The sequence below is a fragment of the Phaseolus vulgaris genome, chromosome 5, assembly GCF_051622355.1.
Source record: "Phaseolus vulgaris cultivar YP4 chromosome 5, ASM5162235v1, whole genome shotgun sequence".
NCBI lineage: Eukaryota > Viridiplantae > Streptophyta > Magnoliopsida > Fabales > Fabaceae > Phaseolus > Phaseolus vulgaris.
In genome coordinates, this window is record NC_143502.1 from 18,341,576 (window position 1) to 18,356,813 (window position 15,238).

At 45.2% G+C, this 15,238-nt stretch overlaps 1 protein-coding gene across 1 annotated transcript; it reads left to right on the forward strand.

The window, feature by feature from the left end:
• Positions 1 to 11,217: 11,217 nt before the first annotated feature.
• Positions 11,218 to 11,634, forward strand: LOC150027516 (uncharacterized). Its single transcript, XM_090302884.1, has one exon. The coding sequence runs from the start codon at positions 11,218 to 11,220 to the stop codon at positions 11,632 to 11,634; it is 417 nt and encodes a 138-aa protein (XP_090159010.1).
• Positions 11,635 to 15,238: the final 3,604 nt, after the last annotated feature.

Here is a 15,238-nt window from a genome sequence, read left to right on the forward strand (position 1 = left end):
ACTTAGGGTTATTCCATCGTGTGGGCCCTCTTCTCTGCGAAATGCTTCCGTCGCGCAGGTTGACTCTTCGGGCGATGTCTTACTTAGGCGATGTCCGCTTAGGCGATGTCTGCTTAGGCGATGTCTGCTTAGGCGATGTCCGCTTAGGCGATGTCTTTCTCTCGGATAGTGACACGTCTCGGCGAGAACCGATTACGTACACTGCAGAACGCCGCTTCTACATGCGGCGACTACGTTGACTTCTTGACCACCTACCCTTCTCTTGTCCACGTCATCATACCTGATGACCCGGCCGGTACACAATCATTTTGTCCTTACAGAAGAAGACCTTGTGTACATCTACTGCATCATGAAGAAGATCAAAATGAACTGGATCCACATCATCAAAGAACACATGCAAAAAGCCATGAGGTTAAGTGATTATCACTATCCCTATGTTGTTTTGATCTCTAAATTCTTGCTTTATTTTGAAGTGAATCTTGAAGATGAGAGATCTGAGCTGGTCAAGTCAACAAAAGAGATGAATAATGGCTCTCTTAGCAAGATGGGATTCACCAAAATAAGTGGGAAATGGGTGAGAAAAGATGGTGACCATGGTGCTTCATCAAGTGCTGCAGCTGCTGAGTTTGATGAAGATCAAGCTGCTGACATGGATTTTCACCATGAAGAGCAACCTGAAACCAATCTAGGTGCTGGAACCAGTGCAGGAAATCAAGGAGATGAAATGCCATCCATGTCTTCTTTTGAAAGATACATGGTAAATAGGCTTGATGGATTTCCGGAGAATCAAAGAAATCTTCATGATTTGTGTGTAAGCAACTTCCAAAGTATAGACAACATGTTCAACAACATGGATACACGGTTCGTGACCTTGGATGAACAGATAGAAGCTGTTCAGAATAAAAATTTTGAACTTCAGTATGGCAAAGATAATTAAAGGAAAAACAACCGGTTGAATTCACGAAACAACCGATTATTTTTGGTCTTGTATCGGTTTAATTGCTTTTGTTTTAAATTTCTGTATGATCAGGAACAATTATCTTTTTATCTTCTTTTTTGTCTATTTGTGAAGACAAATAGGGGGAGATTTATGCTGTGTTGCCTTTCGTTATCTTTTAATTCTGCAAAACTCTATGTGGTTTATGAGTGTTTAAGTAAACCTTATTTCTGTTGGTTTTAGAACTGCTGATATACTGTTTTTGTTTTTAAGCTCTAACCCTATATCAAAGATATTGTGCTTTGCTTAAACTTTTTCTTGCAGGAACTGCTTCAGATTCAATCAAATCCAACACAAGCAACCAGGGATTTGTCTTCTTCAAATAAGGGGAGATTATTGAATCAAGTGTGTTCAAGCTTTGAAAATTCAAACCCTTTGAAGGTTGATGGAAGGCTCGATGTGCTTGCTGTTGCTGAGTTGTCTTTAGATAGGATCTGGGGTAGATTATATGATGGATTTCCTATGAGCTCTTCTTGGATGATTGGTTGAAGATGGTTCGGAAGCTTATGGATGAGAGTGGACAAGGTCCTCCTAGGAGGTGTGGTGACCTTGAAGGTGCATGAAGAGTATGGACATGGGGAGGTTCGGCCAGCCCCTTTGAAGGTGGTGAAAGGAAGATTAAAACCTAGAAGCTAGGCAAGGAGCAAAGTATGGCACTAAATGGGCAGCATAACATTACTCAATTTAATCTTGAAAATACAAGGTGTAGGCTCCTCCTTTTATAGGCTAAGGAGGACCATCATGCAACCCTAATGCTAATCAAAATGAAATGCAAATTACTCCACATGGAGCACATGGCCGGCCATGTGAGGAAATGTTCTAGAACGTGAACAAAATCTAGGGTAAATCCCATGTAAAACAAGTTTATGCTATTTACACTACACTTAGTATTAAGCTACCCTTAATGGGCCTTCATGGAGCATATACATGTTGCTTTCTCTCCCATCCGTGGCTTGGCCCAAGGCTCCCATCCGTAGCTTGGTCATGGACCTAGTAAGAGGTCCTAGACGCTCTCCTCCTCCTTCTAGACGCTCTTCTTCATGTGCTAGACGCTCCCCACTTGGCTCTAGACGCTCTAGGTTTGGCCCTTGTCTTTCATGGGGTGTTGAGCTTGGCCCTCTTCCATCATCCCCTCCCCCTTGGAAAGGATTTGTCCTCAAATCCAAGTCGTCTTCGTCGTCATTGGTACCTACAAATGGAGATAGGTCAATTACATTAAAAGTATCATGTACTCCATATTCAAGATTTAAGTCCAATTTATATGCATTGTTGTTGACTCTCTTGAGGACTTGAAAGGGTCCATCACCTCGGGGACTTAGTTTGGACTTCCTTTGAGTTGGAAAGCGGTCTTTTCGAAGGTGAAGCCAAACTAAGTCTCCTTCCTCAAAAATTATTTCTTTCTTCCCTTTATTGTTGTATTTTGTATACTTTTCATTTTGTTGTTGTATTTGGATTTTAATCTTCTCATGCATTTTCTTCACAAAATCGGCTTTGATTACTCCTTCCTTATGCACAAAATCTTGTGGATTAGGAAGAGGTAACAAATCCATAGGTGTGAGAGGATTAAATCCATATACCACTTCAAAAGGAGAAGCATTAGTAGTCTTGTGGACCACTCGATTGTAAGGAAACTCAATGTGGGGAAGATACTCATCCCAAGATTTATGGTTTCCCTTCATGATAGCCCTAAGCATAGTCCCAAGAGATCTATTGACTACTTCAGTTTGACCATCCGTTTGAGGATGACAAGAAGTTAAAAATTGTAGTCTTGTTCCAAGTTTGCCCCAAAGAGTTTTCCAAAAGTGGCTTATGAACTTGGGAGACCATGGAGTCTCACCACTTCTCTAAAGAAGAGTCTAGAAATATTTTGAGCATCATCTACCTTGTGGCAAGGAATAAAATGGGACATTTTGCTAAAACGGTCCACTACCACAAAGATAGAGTCATGGCCTCTTGCAGTCCTAGGGAGTCCTAAAATGAAGTCCATGCTAATGTCTTCCCAAGGAGCATTTGCAATCGGCAAGGGGGTATAGAGTCCATGAGGCATTGTTCTAGACTTTGCTTTTAAACATGATATGCATCTAGAACAATGTCTTTGGACATTCTTTCTCATGTGTGGCCAACAAAATTTTTCTTTCAAAATGTCTAGAGTTTTATCGACTCCAAAATGGCCCATGAGTCCTCTTTCATGTGATTCCTTGACAAGGAGCTTCCTATGTGTGCCTTGGGGAATGCAAAGTTTTCCTTATTTAAAAAGATATCCCTCGGCCACATAGTAACCTCCCTGCGCCCTATGTTGACATTGGGCATAGATGGATGAAAGTTCTTGATCCTCTTGATAAAGCTCTCTTATGTGATCAAATCTAAGAATTTGGGCACCTAATTTGGAAAAAAGTGTATGCCGTCTTGAAAGAGCATCGGCCACTATATTGGTGCTTCCTTTTTTGTATTTGATTACATAAGGAAATTGCTCAAGAAACTCCATCCATTTAGCATGTCTCTTATTGAGCTTGTGTTGGCCCTTTAAATACTTTAAAGACTCGTGATCACTATGGATGACAAATTCTTTGGAGACAAGGTAGTGTTCCCAAGTCTTTAGGGCTCGCACAAGAGCATAAAGCTCTTTGTCATAGGTGAGATAGTTGAGGGTGGCACCATGGAGTTTTTAACTAAAATATGCAATGGGGTGTCCACCTTGCAACAATACCGCACCTATGCCTACTCCCGATGCATCACATTCTATCTCAAAAGTTTTGGAAAAATTTGGGAGAGCTAGAATTGGTGCATTGGTGAGTTGAGCCTTTAGCCTTTGGAAGGCTTGCTCATGCTTATCACTCCAACAAAATGCAACATCTTTTTTTACAAGTTCATTTAAAGGAGAAGCTAAGCTTGAAAAATTAGGCACAAACCTTCTATAGAAGCTAGCTAACCCATGAAAACTCCTTACATCACTTACATTTTGTGGAGTGGGCCACTCTCGGATGGCTTTGATCTTCTCGGGGTCAACATGCACCCCCCTTTTGTTAACTATGAATCCTAGGAAAACTACACTATCTACACAAAAGGTGCACTTATCCCTATTGGCAAATAAACTATTGTTCCTAAGCACTAGAAGAACTTCCCTAAGGTGACTTAGATGGTCTTCTAGGGTTTTGCTATACACTAAGATATCATCAAAGTAAACTACTACGTATTTACCTATACAATACCTTAAGGTATGATTCATGAGCCTTATGAATGTACTACGGGCATTAGTGAGCCCAAAGGGCATCACCAACCACTCATATAATCCAAACTTGGTCTTAAAAGCGGTTTTCCACTCATCACCCTCTTTGATTCGAATTTGGTGATACCCACTTTTAAGGTCAATTTTAGAAAATATGGTTGACCCATGTAACTCATCAAGCATGTAATCAAGCCTCGTAATTGGATGCCTATACTTGATGGTGATGTTGTTGATTGCTCTACAATCACAACACATACGCCATTTGCCATCTTTTTTGGGCACCAACAAGACAGGTACAACACAAGGGCTTAGGCTCTTTTGAACCCAACCCTTCTCCAACAAGTATTGAACTTGTGACTCTATCTCCTTTGTTTCCTCGGGGTTAGTTCTATAAGCGGGCCTATTTGGCAGGCTTGCCTCCGGAATGAAGTCAATTTGATGTTCTATACCTCTAATGGGAGGGAGTCCAATGGGTCCCTCATTAGAGAATATATCTTCAAATACACTTACAAGTTTTTCCATTTGAGGAGGTAGACTCATGAGTTCATCACTTGTGGCAGTGCATGCAAGTGTTCCTTTACAAAAGATTAGGCTTGGTTGTTCAACAAGAAGCAAATTTTCCAAGATGTTTTCAAAAGGCTTTTCTTGTTGAGCAACCTTGCGGGAAGGAACACTCTTCTCCCACGCCTTCCTATCCCTAAGGATTTTCTCTTTTTCTAGCACTCTTTTTTTTTTGTTTTCCTCATCCCTCTTATGTTTCATTTGTATTTGGTCTTTCACCACTTGAGAATGTGGTAAAGGACTAAGTACAAACTTCCTATGCTTATGAGTGAAGGAAATCTCGTTAGTGAGACCATCATGCAAGGTTTTCTTGTCAAATTGCCATGGTCTCCCTAATAAGATGTGGCAAGCTTCCATAGGCACTACATCACATAAAACTTTGTCTTTGTAGTTCCCTATGGAAAACTTGATTTCCACTTGCTTATCTACACTTAGTTCCCCATTTTCATTAATCCATTGTAGTTTGTAAGGTTTTGGGTGAGGAACTACTAGTAGATTAAGCTTATCAACAATTCTAGCACTACAACAATTGCAACTAGACCCACTATCCACAATGAGGGAACATATATTTTCTAAAACATTACATCTTGTATGAAAGATGTTCTCCCTTTGTGTTTCCATGGAAGTGCTAGGTTGATTGTTGAGGGTTCTCCTAATCATTAGCAATTCTCCCTCTAATGGAGCTACCCTCTCATCGTCTCCCCCTTCCTCTCTCTCACTTGGCTCATCCTCACCACTAGTGTATTCATCTATACCTTTTAGAAATAAAGTCCTTTGGTTTGGGCATTGTGCTTGCACATGCCCTCTTCCATAGCACTTAAAACACTTAACGTCCCTAGTTCGGATGGGTGGGGTGGAGGCTTCTTTTGCTAAGGGCTTGGTAGTTTCCTTTGGTTTTTCTCTAGATGTACTACCCTCCCTCTTATAGTCTTTCTTGGGATAAAAGCTAGAGTATGAACCCACCCTTTGACTTGAAGTTTTGCGCAAATTTTGTTGGTCAACTTTAATGCAAAGTTGAACCAAGTCATTCAAGTCTTGGTAGGGAAGGAGTTCTACCCTATCTCTTATCTCAAGAGAGAGGCCACTAAGGAATCTTGCTATGGTGGTGTCCTCCTCTTCTCTAGTGGATGCTCTCATCATATAGAGCTCCATTTTCTGCCTATACTCCTCTACACTCATATTTTTTTGTTGGAGTCTTTGAAGCTTGTGCATTAACTCCATATGGTAGTATGAGGGTGTATGTCGACATCTTAGGGCTCCCCTAAGGTCATTCCAATATTTAATGGGAGGTTCCCTATGAAGACGTCTTTCTCTTTCGAGAGAGGTCCACCAATACATGGCGTTCCCTTGGAAGCTAAGGGTGGCTAAGGTTACCTTACGTTCTTCACTCACCTTATGGCAAACAAAGAGTTGCTCTACTTTCATCTCCCAATACGTTTTCCTTACCATGGAAGTGAGGTAGGTCTACTTTAACCTCCCTTGGGCCCTCTTGCTCCCTTTGCCTATTTCTTCTAGGTGGTGGTTGGTAATAGTCATTGATTCTAAGGCTACCCTCCCCTAGAGACTCATCTTCTTTTGAATGAGATGCATGAGTATGAGATTTTTTTGAATTTTGTGATTTTTCTTCCTTTGCTCTAGTTAGTTCATTGATTTTAGACTCGTTCTCCAATTGTCTATAGGAAATGAGTTGAACATCCTTTGCAAGTTGTTTCAAAAGGGATTTTATGGACTTCATATCACTTTCCATAGACTTTGTAGAATGAGAAGACATGACTAGAGTTTTGTGTATAGAAGTGTTTTACTTTAAGAAAAATTAGGGAAGTTAAAGAAGGTAGTTTTCCAGGTAAGAGAGGTGAGTCACAATGGACTACTTAAATACCAAGTCTTGCCTTAGCCAAAAACTATCCCTCCAAATCTTCACACAAATCTTTCTCTTAGTAAACCACTTAAAACACAATCAAATTGGAGAAATCAAATTTTGAATGTAAGAAACAATGCAAACTATCTAATCAACCAAGCAAAATTAACAAAGCTTTAAACAATACAAAGACAATTAATAAGCATAGCTAATTAAAGCAAAGAGATGCAATTAAAACAATTAACAATTGCTAAACTAGATAGTTCTAAGCTAATCGGCCCTAGGTGAGGCTTCTTGGACACTTGGAGCCCTTGAAGACACACTCACTGTCTAATTGCGTAATTATACAAGTAATTAACAAGAGTTAAGTAGAAAGAATTTAGATGAACTCCCTTTTGTTGATTTTTCTATTTGCACTTCTTTTTGTTGTCTCTTCTTGGTTGGGCCTTCCAATGTATGTGGTGTATTTAGAAGGTGTTTGTTTCTGCCCCTTGCCTTTGTTCCTCTTGGAAGTAGGTGATTAATTCCTCAATCCAGCACCTATTAAGCAAACTAGACTCCCCTCAAGTCAAATCCCACTCAATCAAGCACCAATTGATAATTAATTCCACTACCAAGCTTAGAGGTCAAAGAATTAAAGCAAGAAACAAATTAATTTGAAAAACAGTACCACACAAAAAGGAATTAAATGTGACAACTAGAAAGAGTTCCAAAGAAATTAGATAAGCAAATAATAGGTACTCAAAGAAAGATGGCACACAAAATGGAACCTAAAGAATAGCACTAGATTTGATTTTAAAATCAAAAACAGCACCACTGAAATAATTGTTATGGTCCAGAGAGCGTGGTTTTCACTGATTTATGCTGAGCTAGCCTTTTAGAATTTGCTTATGAAAATTTATATTCAAATAATTCAAGATCTTAACAAAATTCTGGCGTTGGTTTCATTCCATACGCATGCACCATTTTGTTTTAATAAATTTTCTAAAATCAGTGCTCAGTTATGCCAGTTGTAGCGTCAGGATTGCACACTGTTTTTATAATATTTATCATTTTTTTTCTATTGACTTTTTTTACCTGATTCTTTTTTTGTCTTTTCCTTAACGTCACATCGGACCCTCAGGGATTGTCGAGTCAAACTGAACGAAGGGATGTCACGTCAGCAAGAATGCCACGTGGATAATGGGCGAGGCCTTAGTCTTTTCGCTGAAACAAGTGTCAGGTCAAGACTGGGGGGCTTGTGTATTGTCTCGTCCCCTAAGTCAAAAGTCAAAGTCAACATGTGGTAGGACCCTTTGTGGGACCCAAGGAAGAAAGTCAACAGATTGACCACCTGAGGCATCGCCGGGTTAATACGTTGCCAATAGAGGGCGTCGCCTTGACAAGGCATCGCCTGAGAAAGGCGTTGCCGGGTTAAAGCATCGCCAAGTAACGGCGTCGCCGGGTTAAGGCGTCGCCAAGGCAAAACACCAAGCTAAGACATTGCAAGGAGGCTTCGGGCCTCGATAGTTCAGAACAGTAGCAAAGAGGAGAGAAAGGTGGCCTCAGGGCCATAAGTTCTAGTACCAGTAGGGGGTAACCTGACTCGTGAAGTAACCACGCCACTGCTGGGAGACCCTGGGACAGATACGACCCACGAGAGGGCCACGTCCAGGGGAGAACCACGTGCATGGTACGAGAGAAAGGTAGATACACCCCCAGGGCGAGTGACTCGAGTCTGGGGCGCATGAGTTGGCGCCCAGAAAGTCACCCCACGCGCCAGATGCACTTCAAGGAAGGAGGACTCACACAATGGATTAACCCTAAGTTGGGTTACGGCGCTGTGAGGCCCTCCGCACGGAATAACGATCAAGTCAGAAGGACACGTGGCAATTAGCACGTGCTCATTAAATGTTTTAGTGAAAGTTTGCCAAGGTACGCGCTAATTCAGTTAAGATTCGAACGTTCCAAGGAACATTTTTATACGCTTTCAATGCGCTTCAACGCGTTTTAAATGCAGAAGGTATATAAAAAGGGGCCCTGGGTTGTTCGAAAGGGGGATCCGAGTTTTAACCTAATTCTCGCAGTTTTACACAGAGCAGTAACCCTAGTTGTTCTCGCTGCACACCCACTGTGAGCACAAGGCAATTAGGGCAACACAGTTCTAGTCACTCAGTTATTTCTGACCACCTTCAGAGGGTGTGTCACTTTGATGTTTCTCGCTAGCTGACTTGATCGTCGGAGTGCAAACGGCCGCGAGGGCGCCCCGTTGTTCACTTCTTTTCAGGTATCGTAGACGGAGCATAACGAAGGTGCCCTAGCTCGCGAGCACAAGCCACGCGCAAAGACGATCCCGGTCAGCCGGCCGAAACATTTGGCGCCCATCGTGGGGCCGATATAAAACATCAGTCCCACTACACAAGTTTTTCAATTCCAGTTCTCAAAGCCCAGATAAGTTAAGAGGATTTCTAGAAAGCCATGACCACCAGACCTGCACGCGCTAGGAGTGAAGAGATGACCATGCAACAACTCATGGGCATGATGCAGGGGCTGTAAGAGGCAATGCCAGCATCAAAAGTGGAGCAAGAACGCATGCAAGCGGATCTCACAGCATCTCAGGCGAGAAACGACGAGCTCCACCGCGCCAATGACGAGTTACGTCGTGGCTGGCGCGATGTAGATGAACCTGAGACTGCCTCCCCACCCAGAGAATTCACAACACCGTTCTCACAGGCGATCCTAGAGACAGCAATCCCCAGTACATTCACGGGGCCCCAGGTAACCTTCACAGGGATGGAGGATCCTGAGGCGCACCTCACTGCGTTCCACACACAGATGATGTTGGTTGGCGGTTCTGATGCCGTAAGGTGCAAGCTCTTTATGAGCACGTTGACTGGGATGGCTATGGATTGGTTCATTAGCATCCCAGAGGGTCACATCACGTCCTTTGTACAACTCTCACGACTATTCAGGGAGCAGTATCTAGCAAACAGGGCCCCAGCCCCGGTATCAGATATCAGTACGAGTTAAAAACCTCAGCCGTTTCGGTGAAGCAGTATCAAGGGGAGACCCTGAAAGAGTACATCAGCCGTTTCGGGGCACAAGTGGTGAAGCTGGGTACCACTGACGAGCCCATGATCGTGTACGCATTCAGGAAAGGAGTGCGCCCTGGGTCTTTTATCAAGTCACTCAATCGCGCCCGCCCCAAGACCTTCGCTGAAATAAGGCGTCAGGCAGTGGAACACATTGCCTCAGAAGGCGAAGCATATGAGAAGTGCATAACGGTTGCGCCTATGCGCCCCAGAGCGCAGATGCGTGCGCAACACGCCAGAGTCCACAAAGCTACTACAGAGAGAAAGAATCAGGACAGGAGGCGCACCTTCGAGACAAGGAGAGCTCAACCTAAGGGTCGACCAGAAGGATGGAGAGAGAGAACAACAGACCTCTAAGGCACAACTTTGTAGTAGAACTCAAAGATCTCATCGTTGTGCCCAATATAGCTTATAGGTTGAGGCCACCAATGAAGTCCGACAAAATACTGGGACCTCACAAAGAATTATGGTGTGAATTTCACGAGGCATTTGGGCACCACATTAACAACTGCTTAGCGCTGGGATACCAGTTGGATGAGCTTGTGAAGAATGGTTTCTTGAAGGATTATCTCGCTGGATCCACGGCGACCCCAGACGCGGCAGCGCCAGAGGAAGGTCCAGCGCACGAAGCCCTAACTCACGGAGAAGTGCACACCATCTCTGGCGGCTTTTCCGGGGGAGGACCCACTGCCTCTCAACGAAAGAAATACGTAAGGTCAGTAAACTTGGTTGCAGAAGAATTTTCGGACGACCCGTGGGAGTCAGACCTCGTTTTCACAAGAGCTGACCTGCGGGATGTCGTCCCACATGACAATGACCCGGTGGTCATTTCGGTAGTCACAGTGGGAAGAAAGGTACATAGGGTTCTCATCGACCAGGGCAGTTCCGCAGATGTCATGTTCTGGACGACCTTCAACAAGCTACATTTATCCCCTGACCTCTTGAGACCCTATACTAGATGCTTGTATGGATTTGCAGATAACTCGGTAGAGGTACGTGGCTACTTGGAGCTGAGGACGACGTTCACTAATGGAACGGCGTCACGTACCGAAAGCATTCGATACTTGGTGGTTAACGCTAACTTAGCTTACAACATTATGCTAGGCAGACCCGCCTTGAACAGATTAAGGGCGGTGTCCTCCACGCACCACATGAAGATGAAGTTACCAGACCTTAGCGGCAAGGTGATAGTCATCAAGTCAGACCAAGAAGAGGCCCGAAGGTGCTATGAGAATAGTTTGAAAACAAGAGAGGCGTAGTTATGGTGATTGAGCGACCGCCTGTCTCAGATTCACCTACAGAATTAGAATCATGGGATGGGGTGGCGCCCGCAGAGTTCACACCAGTCGAAGTCACCTTAGGGGCGACGCCTATGGAAGGCGCACATACAGCAGGAAAAGACGGCGAGGCCTCGCCGATAGAAGGAGCACACGGAAAGGCCTCGTCCGCAGATGAAGCACCAAGGATCGTACGGGCTTACCCCGCCACGCCTCAATCCTCTACCATGGAGACACCTTTCAGCTTGATGTGTGGATCGGACACCATAATCCCAGTGGGGATCCACGAGGGTTCGCCCCGTCTCCTGGGTTTCATGGCGGAAGAGTCCGACGAAGAAAGGAAGGTGAACATGAACCTGATAGATAAGGCCATAAAAGAAGCGAAAATCAAGGCTGAGGCCGTGGGAAGAAGGGCGAAGCGTCAGTACAGCTCCAAGGTGAAACTACGACAGTTCCAGGTCGGTGATCTGGTCAAGAGGAAGGCCCACCCCCACGAATTAGAAAACATGTTGCCCCCCGAGTGGACTGGACCGTTCAGGATAACCAAGGCCAAAGGGAATGGTTCGCATGAGCTAGAGACTGTAGAAGAGGGCCCCATCCCACGTGGCTGGAGTGCGGCGAATGCAAAGTTTTATTTCAGTTGATGTTATTCCAGTTAAAGTTTGTAAAGGGGACACTCTTTTTCCCTCCCGGGGGTTTTTTAATGAGGTCACCCCAAATAAAGAAAAGAGAAGTTTAAGATATTGTTGGCCTAGTTTTTCTCTCATTCGAATGTAAGATCAAAGGTTAAAGAAACAAAAACGAAAAGGTGAGGCGTCGCCAAGATGAGTCGTCGCCAAATCCAGTCGTCACGAAGAAGAGGCGTCACCCAGATGAGGCGATGCCAATGTAAGGCGCTGCCAAGATAAAGCGTCGCCAAGCTAAGGCGTCGCTAAGGCAAGGTGTCGCCGAGATAACGATGTCGAGACAAGGTGTCACTAGAACAAGGCGTCGCTAGCACAAGGCGTCGCCACCAGATAATCAAGCGGAGGTCAAGATACCAGGTATGTCTAGTATGAGTTAAAAACCGGGCGCTTAGTCCTTGATCAGGGGTTAAGGGTTTCCTTCGGGGCACCCCCTCCTCAAGTATGAACAGCTAACCCCGGTATCAGATATCAGTACGAGTTAAAAACCGGGCGCTTAGTCCTTGATCAGGGGTTAAGGGATTCCTTCGGGGCACCCCCTCCTCAAGTATGAACAGCTAGCCCCGGTATCAGATATCAGTACGAGTTAAAAACCGGGCGCTTAGGGCCAAATTTGATCTGTTTGGCAACTCAGGGGAAAGAGAGATTGGAGAGAGAGTCTCCAACCCAAGCAACATTCCTGGTCAAACGGCGCAAACCCCGGTTGAGAAGACCGTAGAGTCCAGAACCGGGATAACCAGTGATGATCGACTAGGCGATCAGTTCGGCCCCTGAACAAAGACAGGGTCAGTTTCAAGGTCTTACATAAAGGGGTAGCAGAGTATGCTAAGAGCCTGGGAAGAAACACCAGGTACCAAGATCGCACCCGCTCCCCCCCGTGTGGACCAATTCCCTCAGGAAAACAAAGATCTTTGGGGACGAAGCATGCATGTTTAGGCGTTGAAGCAGGGCTCAGTTCCTCACACACGGAACATAGCCGACTACAAGTTTATTTCAGTTAAACAGGAATATTGTACGTGGCATTAGAGGACACTCTTTTTCCCTTACAAGGGTTTTTTAATGAGGTCCCCAAATAATTACGATTGAAATATTTTCTCAAGTTATGTACAATTCAGTTAAGAACTTGTTTTCCTTGCGTTAGGGGTCTTGTGAGTGGAGAGGTAGGTTCGTGAGAGAACAACTCCCCTCTCGAGTGAAAGCGCCAAGGTTGAACGAAATATTTCGCCAGTTAAATCCTCCTCGCCCTCAAGCGAAACTGAGTTCAGTTATCAGTTAAATCCTTCTCACCCTCGATCGAAGCCGAGGTCAGTCAAGCAATCATTTTCCTCTCGTTAGAAGCCTCATAGGCGGAGAGGTAGGTTAGCAGAGAACACCTCCCCTCTCGAGTGAAAGCGCTAAGGTTAAACGTAATAGTTATAAGTTAAATCCTCCTCGCCCTCGAGCGAAGCTGAGGTCAGTTAATAAATATCAGTTAAATCCTCTTTGCCCTTGAGTGAAGTTGAGGTCAGTTAAGAATAAATTTCCCTTGCGCTAGAAGCCTTACGAGTAGAGAGGAAGGTTCGTGAGAGAACACCTCCCCTCATAAGTGAAAGTGCCAAGGTGAAACGAAATAGTTCGCCGGATAAATCCTCCGCGCCTTTGAGCGAAGCCAAGGCCAGGCATCGATTATCAGGATGTACCGACTTGCCACTAAACAGTGTGGAGAGGTCGGGCATCGGAGATCCAAACAGTAGAGATGGGCCACGAGAAGTGGATCCCAAATCACACACCAGTTATCAGTAAGGGAGAAGCCTAGATCACGAGTGCCCATGTGTGTAGAGTGGACGATGCGTTCAGGCGTGACACAAAGTATAAGAGCCACTGGAAGGATATGGCCTGCAAGGGTCACGTTCAGGGGCGAGCAGCATGCATGGCACGTGAACAGCTAGGGCACTCCCAGAGGTGGGTGATCCCAAAAATCAGGTGCACGAGGAGGCATCCAAGTGGTCATCCTGTCAGAGGTTGCACTCCAGTTAGGGACCCCACGTGCTAGGTTATCCTAAGAGTAAGATAACAACAGTGTTGGGCCCGCCCATCAGAAAGGCCCATTTCAGGTAAACAGGAAACCCTAGTTTCAGTCTATAAATAGTAAGTTAACAAACTTGGCAAGAGAGAACTCTCTTGCGCCGTTACACACACACACAAGAGCAAGAGTACACAGTTTCAGTGTTTCCTAGCCCTAGTACTGACTTGAGCGTCGGAGTGCAAACGGCCGCTAGGGCGCCCTTTGTCTTTGTGTTTCAGGTGTTCATCACAGGGAAGGCACAGGCGAACGCAAGGACTCTGGACGTAAGAGTACCGTAGGTGTACGAAGGCGTTTCGAGTCAACCGGCAGGAACAATAATAATAATAATAATATTAATAATATTAGTTGTTCCGTCCAGTTGACCTGGGACGTCTTCGTGCGCGGCCTCAACCGTCAGCTAGGGACTCCTTCCCACTGGTTACCTGTGTAATCCTGCAAAGAAGGACAAAAGGGCGCCCTAGCGGCCGTTTGCACTCCGACGCTCAAGTCAGCCAGCAAGAAACACCAAAAACTATGCACCTCCGTATCGGAGCACCGCGTATGGCACTCTGAAGGTGGTAAAAAGGAAACTGTGTCTAGTGTTTATTTCTCCTTCTAGCAAAAATCTTTCCCTAGTCCCTTGTGCGTAACCTCAAGGCTCGAGTAAGCAACTAGAGAGTTTCTGGGAAATTTGCCAGAAGTTCGAACCCCGTTTCCAACATTCTCAGCGCTATTTAAACTACCCAAGCATTTAAAGCGCCTTAAAGCGCTTTTAATCATAAAACGTAACGCACTCCATTAGCGCGTCTAATTTGGAAACGTAGCGCATTTAAGACGTTGAAACGCTTGGGAGCCTTTATAGTACCTGAAACGCTCGAAACAGAAACTGTGTTAAATGACTTTAATTACCTGGTACCTGACTAAATGGTGTTTCTATTCTGACCTGGCTGTCGTACACGTGGAAGGCCTCACAGCGCCATGACGCCACCTGGGGACGTTTCTGCCAATCTGGGGACGTTTCTACGTGTGAGTCCTCCTGCTTTTGAGTGCTACTGCGCAAGGGGTGACTTTTTTGGGTGCCAACTCATGCCCCCAATCATCTAGTCACTCACTTTGAGAGCGTATCTGCCTTCCTCTCGTACCCTGCACCCGGCTACCCTAGGCGTGACCCTCCCCTTGAGTCGTATCCGTTCCAAAGGCGTCTCTGGGGTGGCAGGGGTACTTCACGAGTCGGGCTGCCCTACACTGGTGCTATCACTATGGCCTTGAAGCCACCTTTTCCTTCTCTTTATCACTACCCCGGATTATCGGGACCTGAGGCCTTCCCACGGCGTCGCTCCCTCCATGGTCTTTCCTACCCATGGGTATCGGGGAGCCGCACTGTGATTGCCTCGACTTAATGATATTTGATCCTGGCGACGCCCTGGATGGGCGACGCCTTCGCCTAGGCGACGTCTTGCCTTGGCGACGCTTCCTCTTGGCGACGCTGGCACTTGGCGTCTCTTCACCTAGGCGACGCCT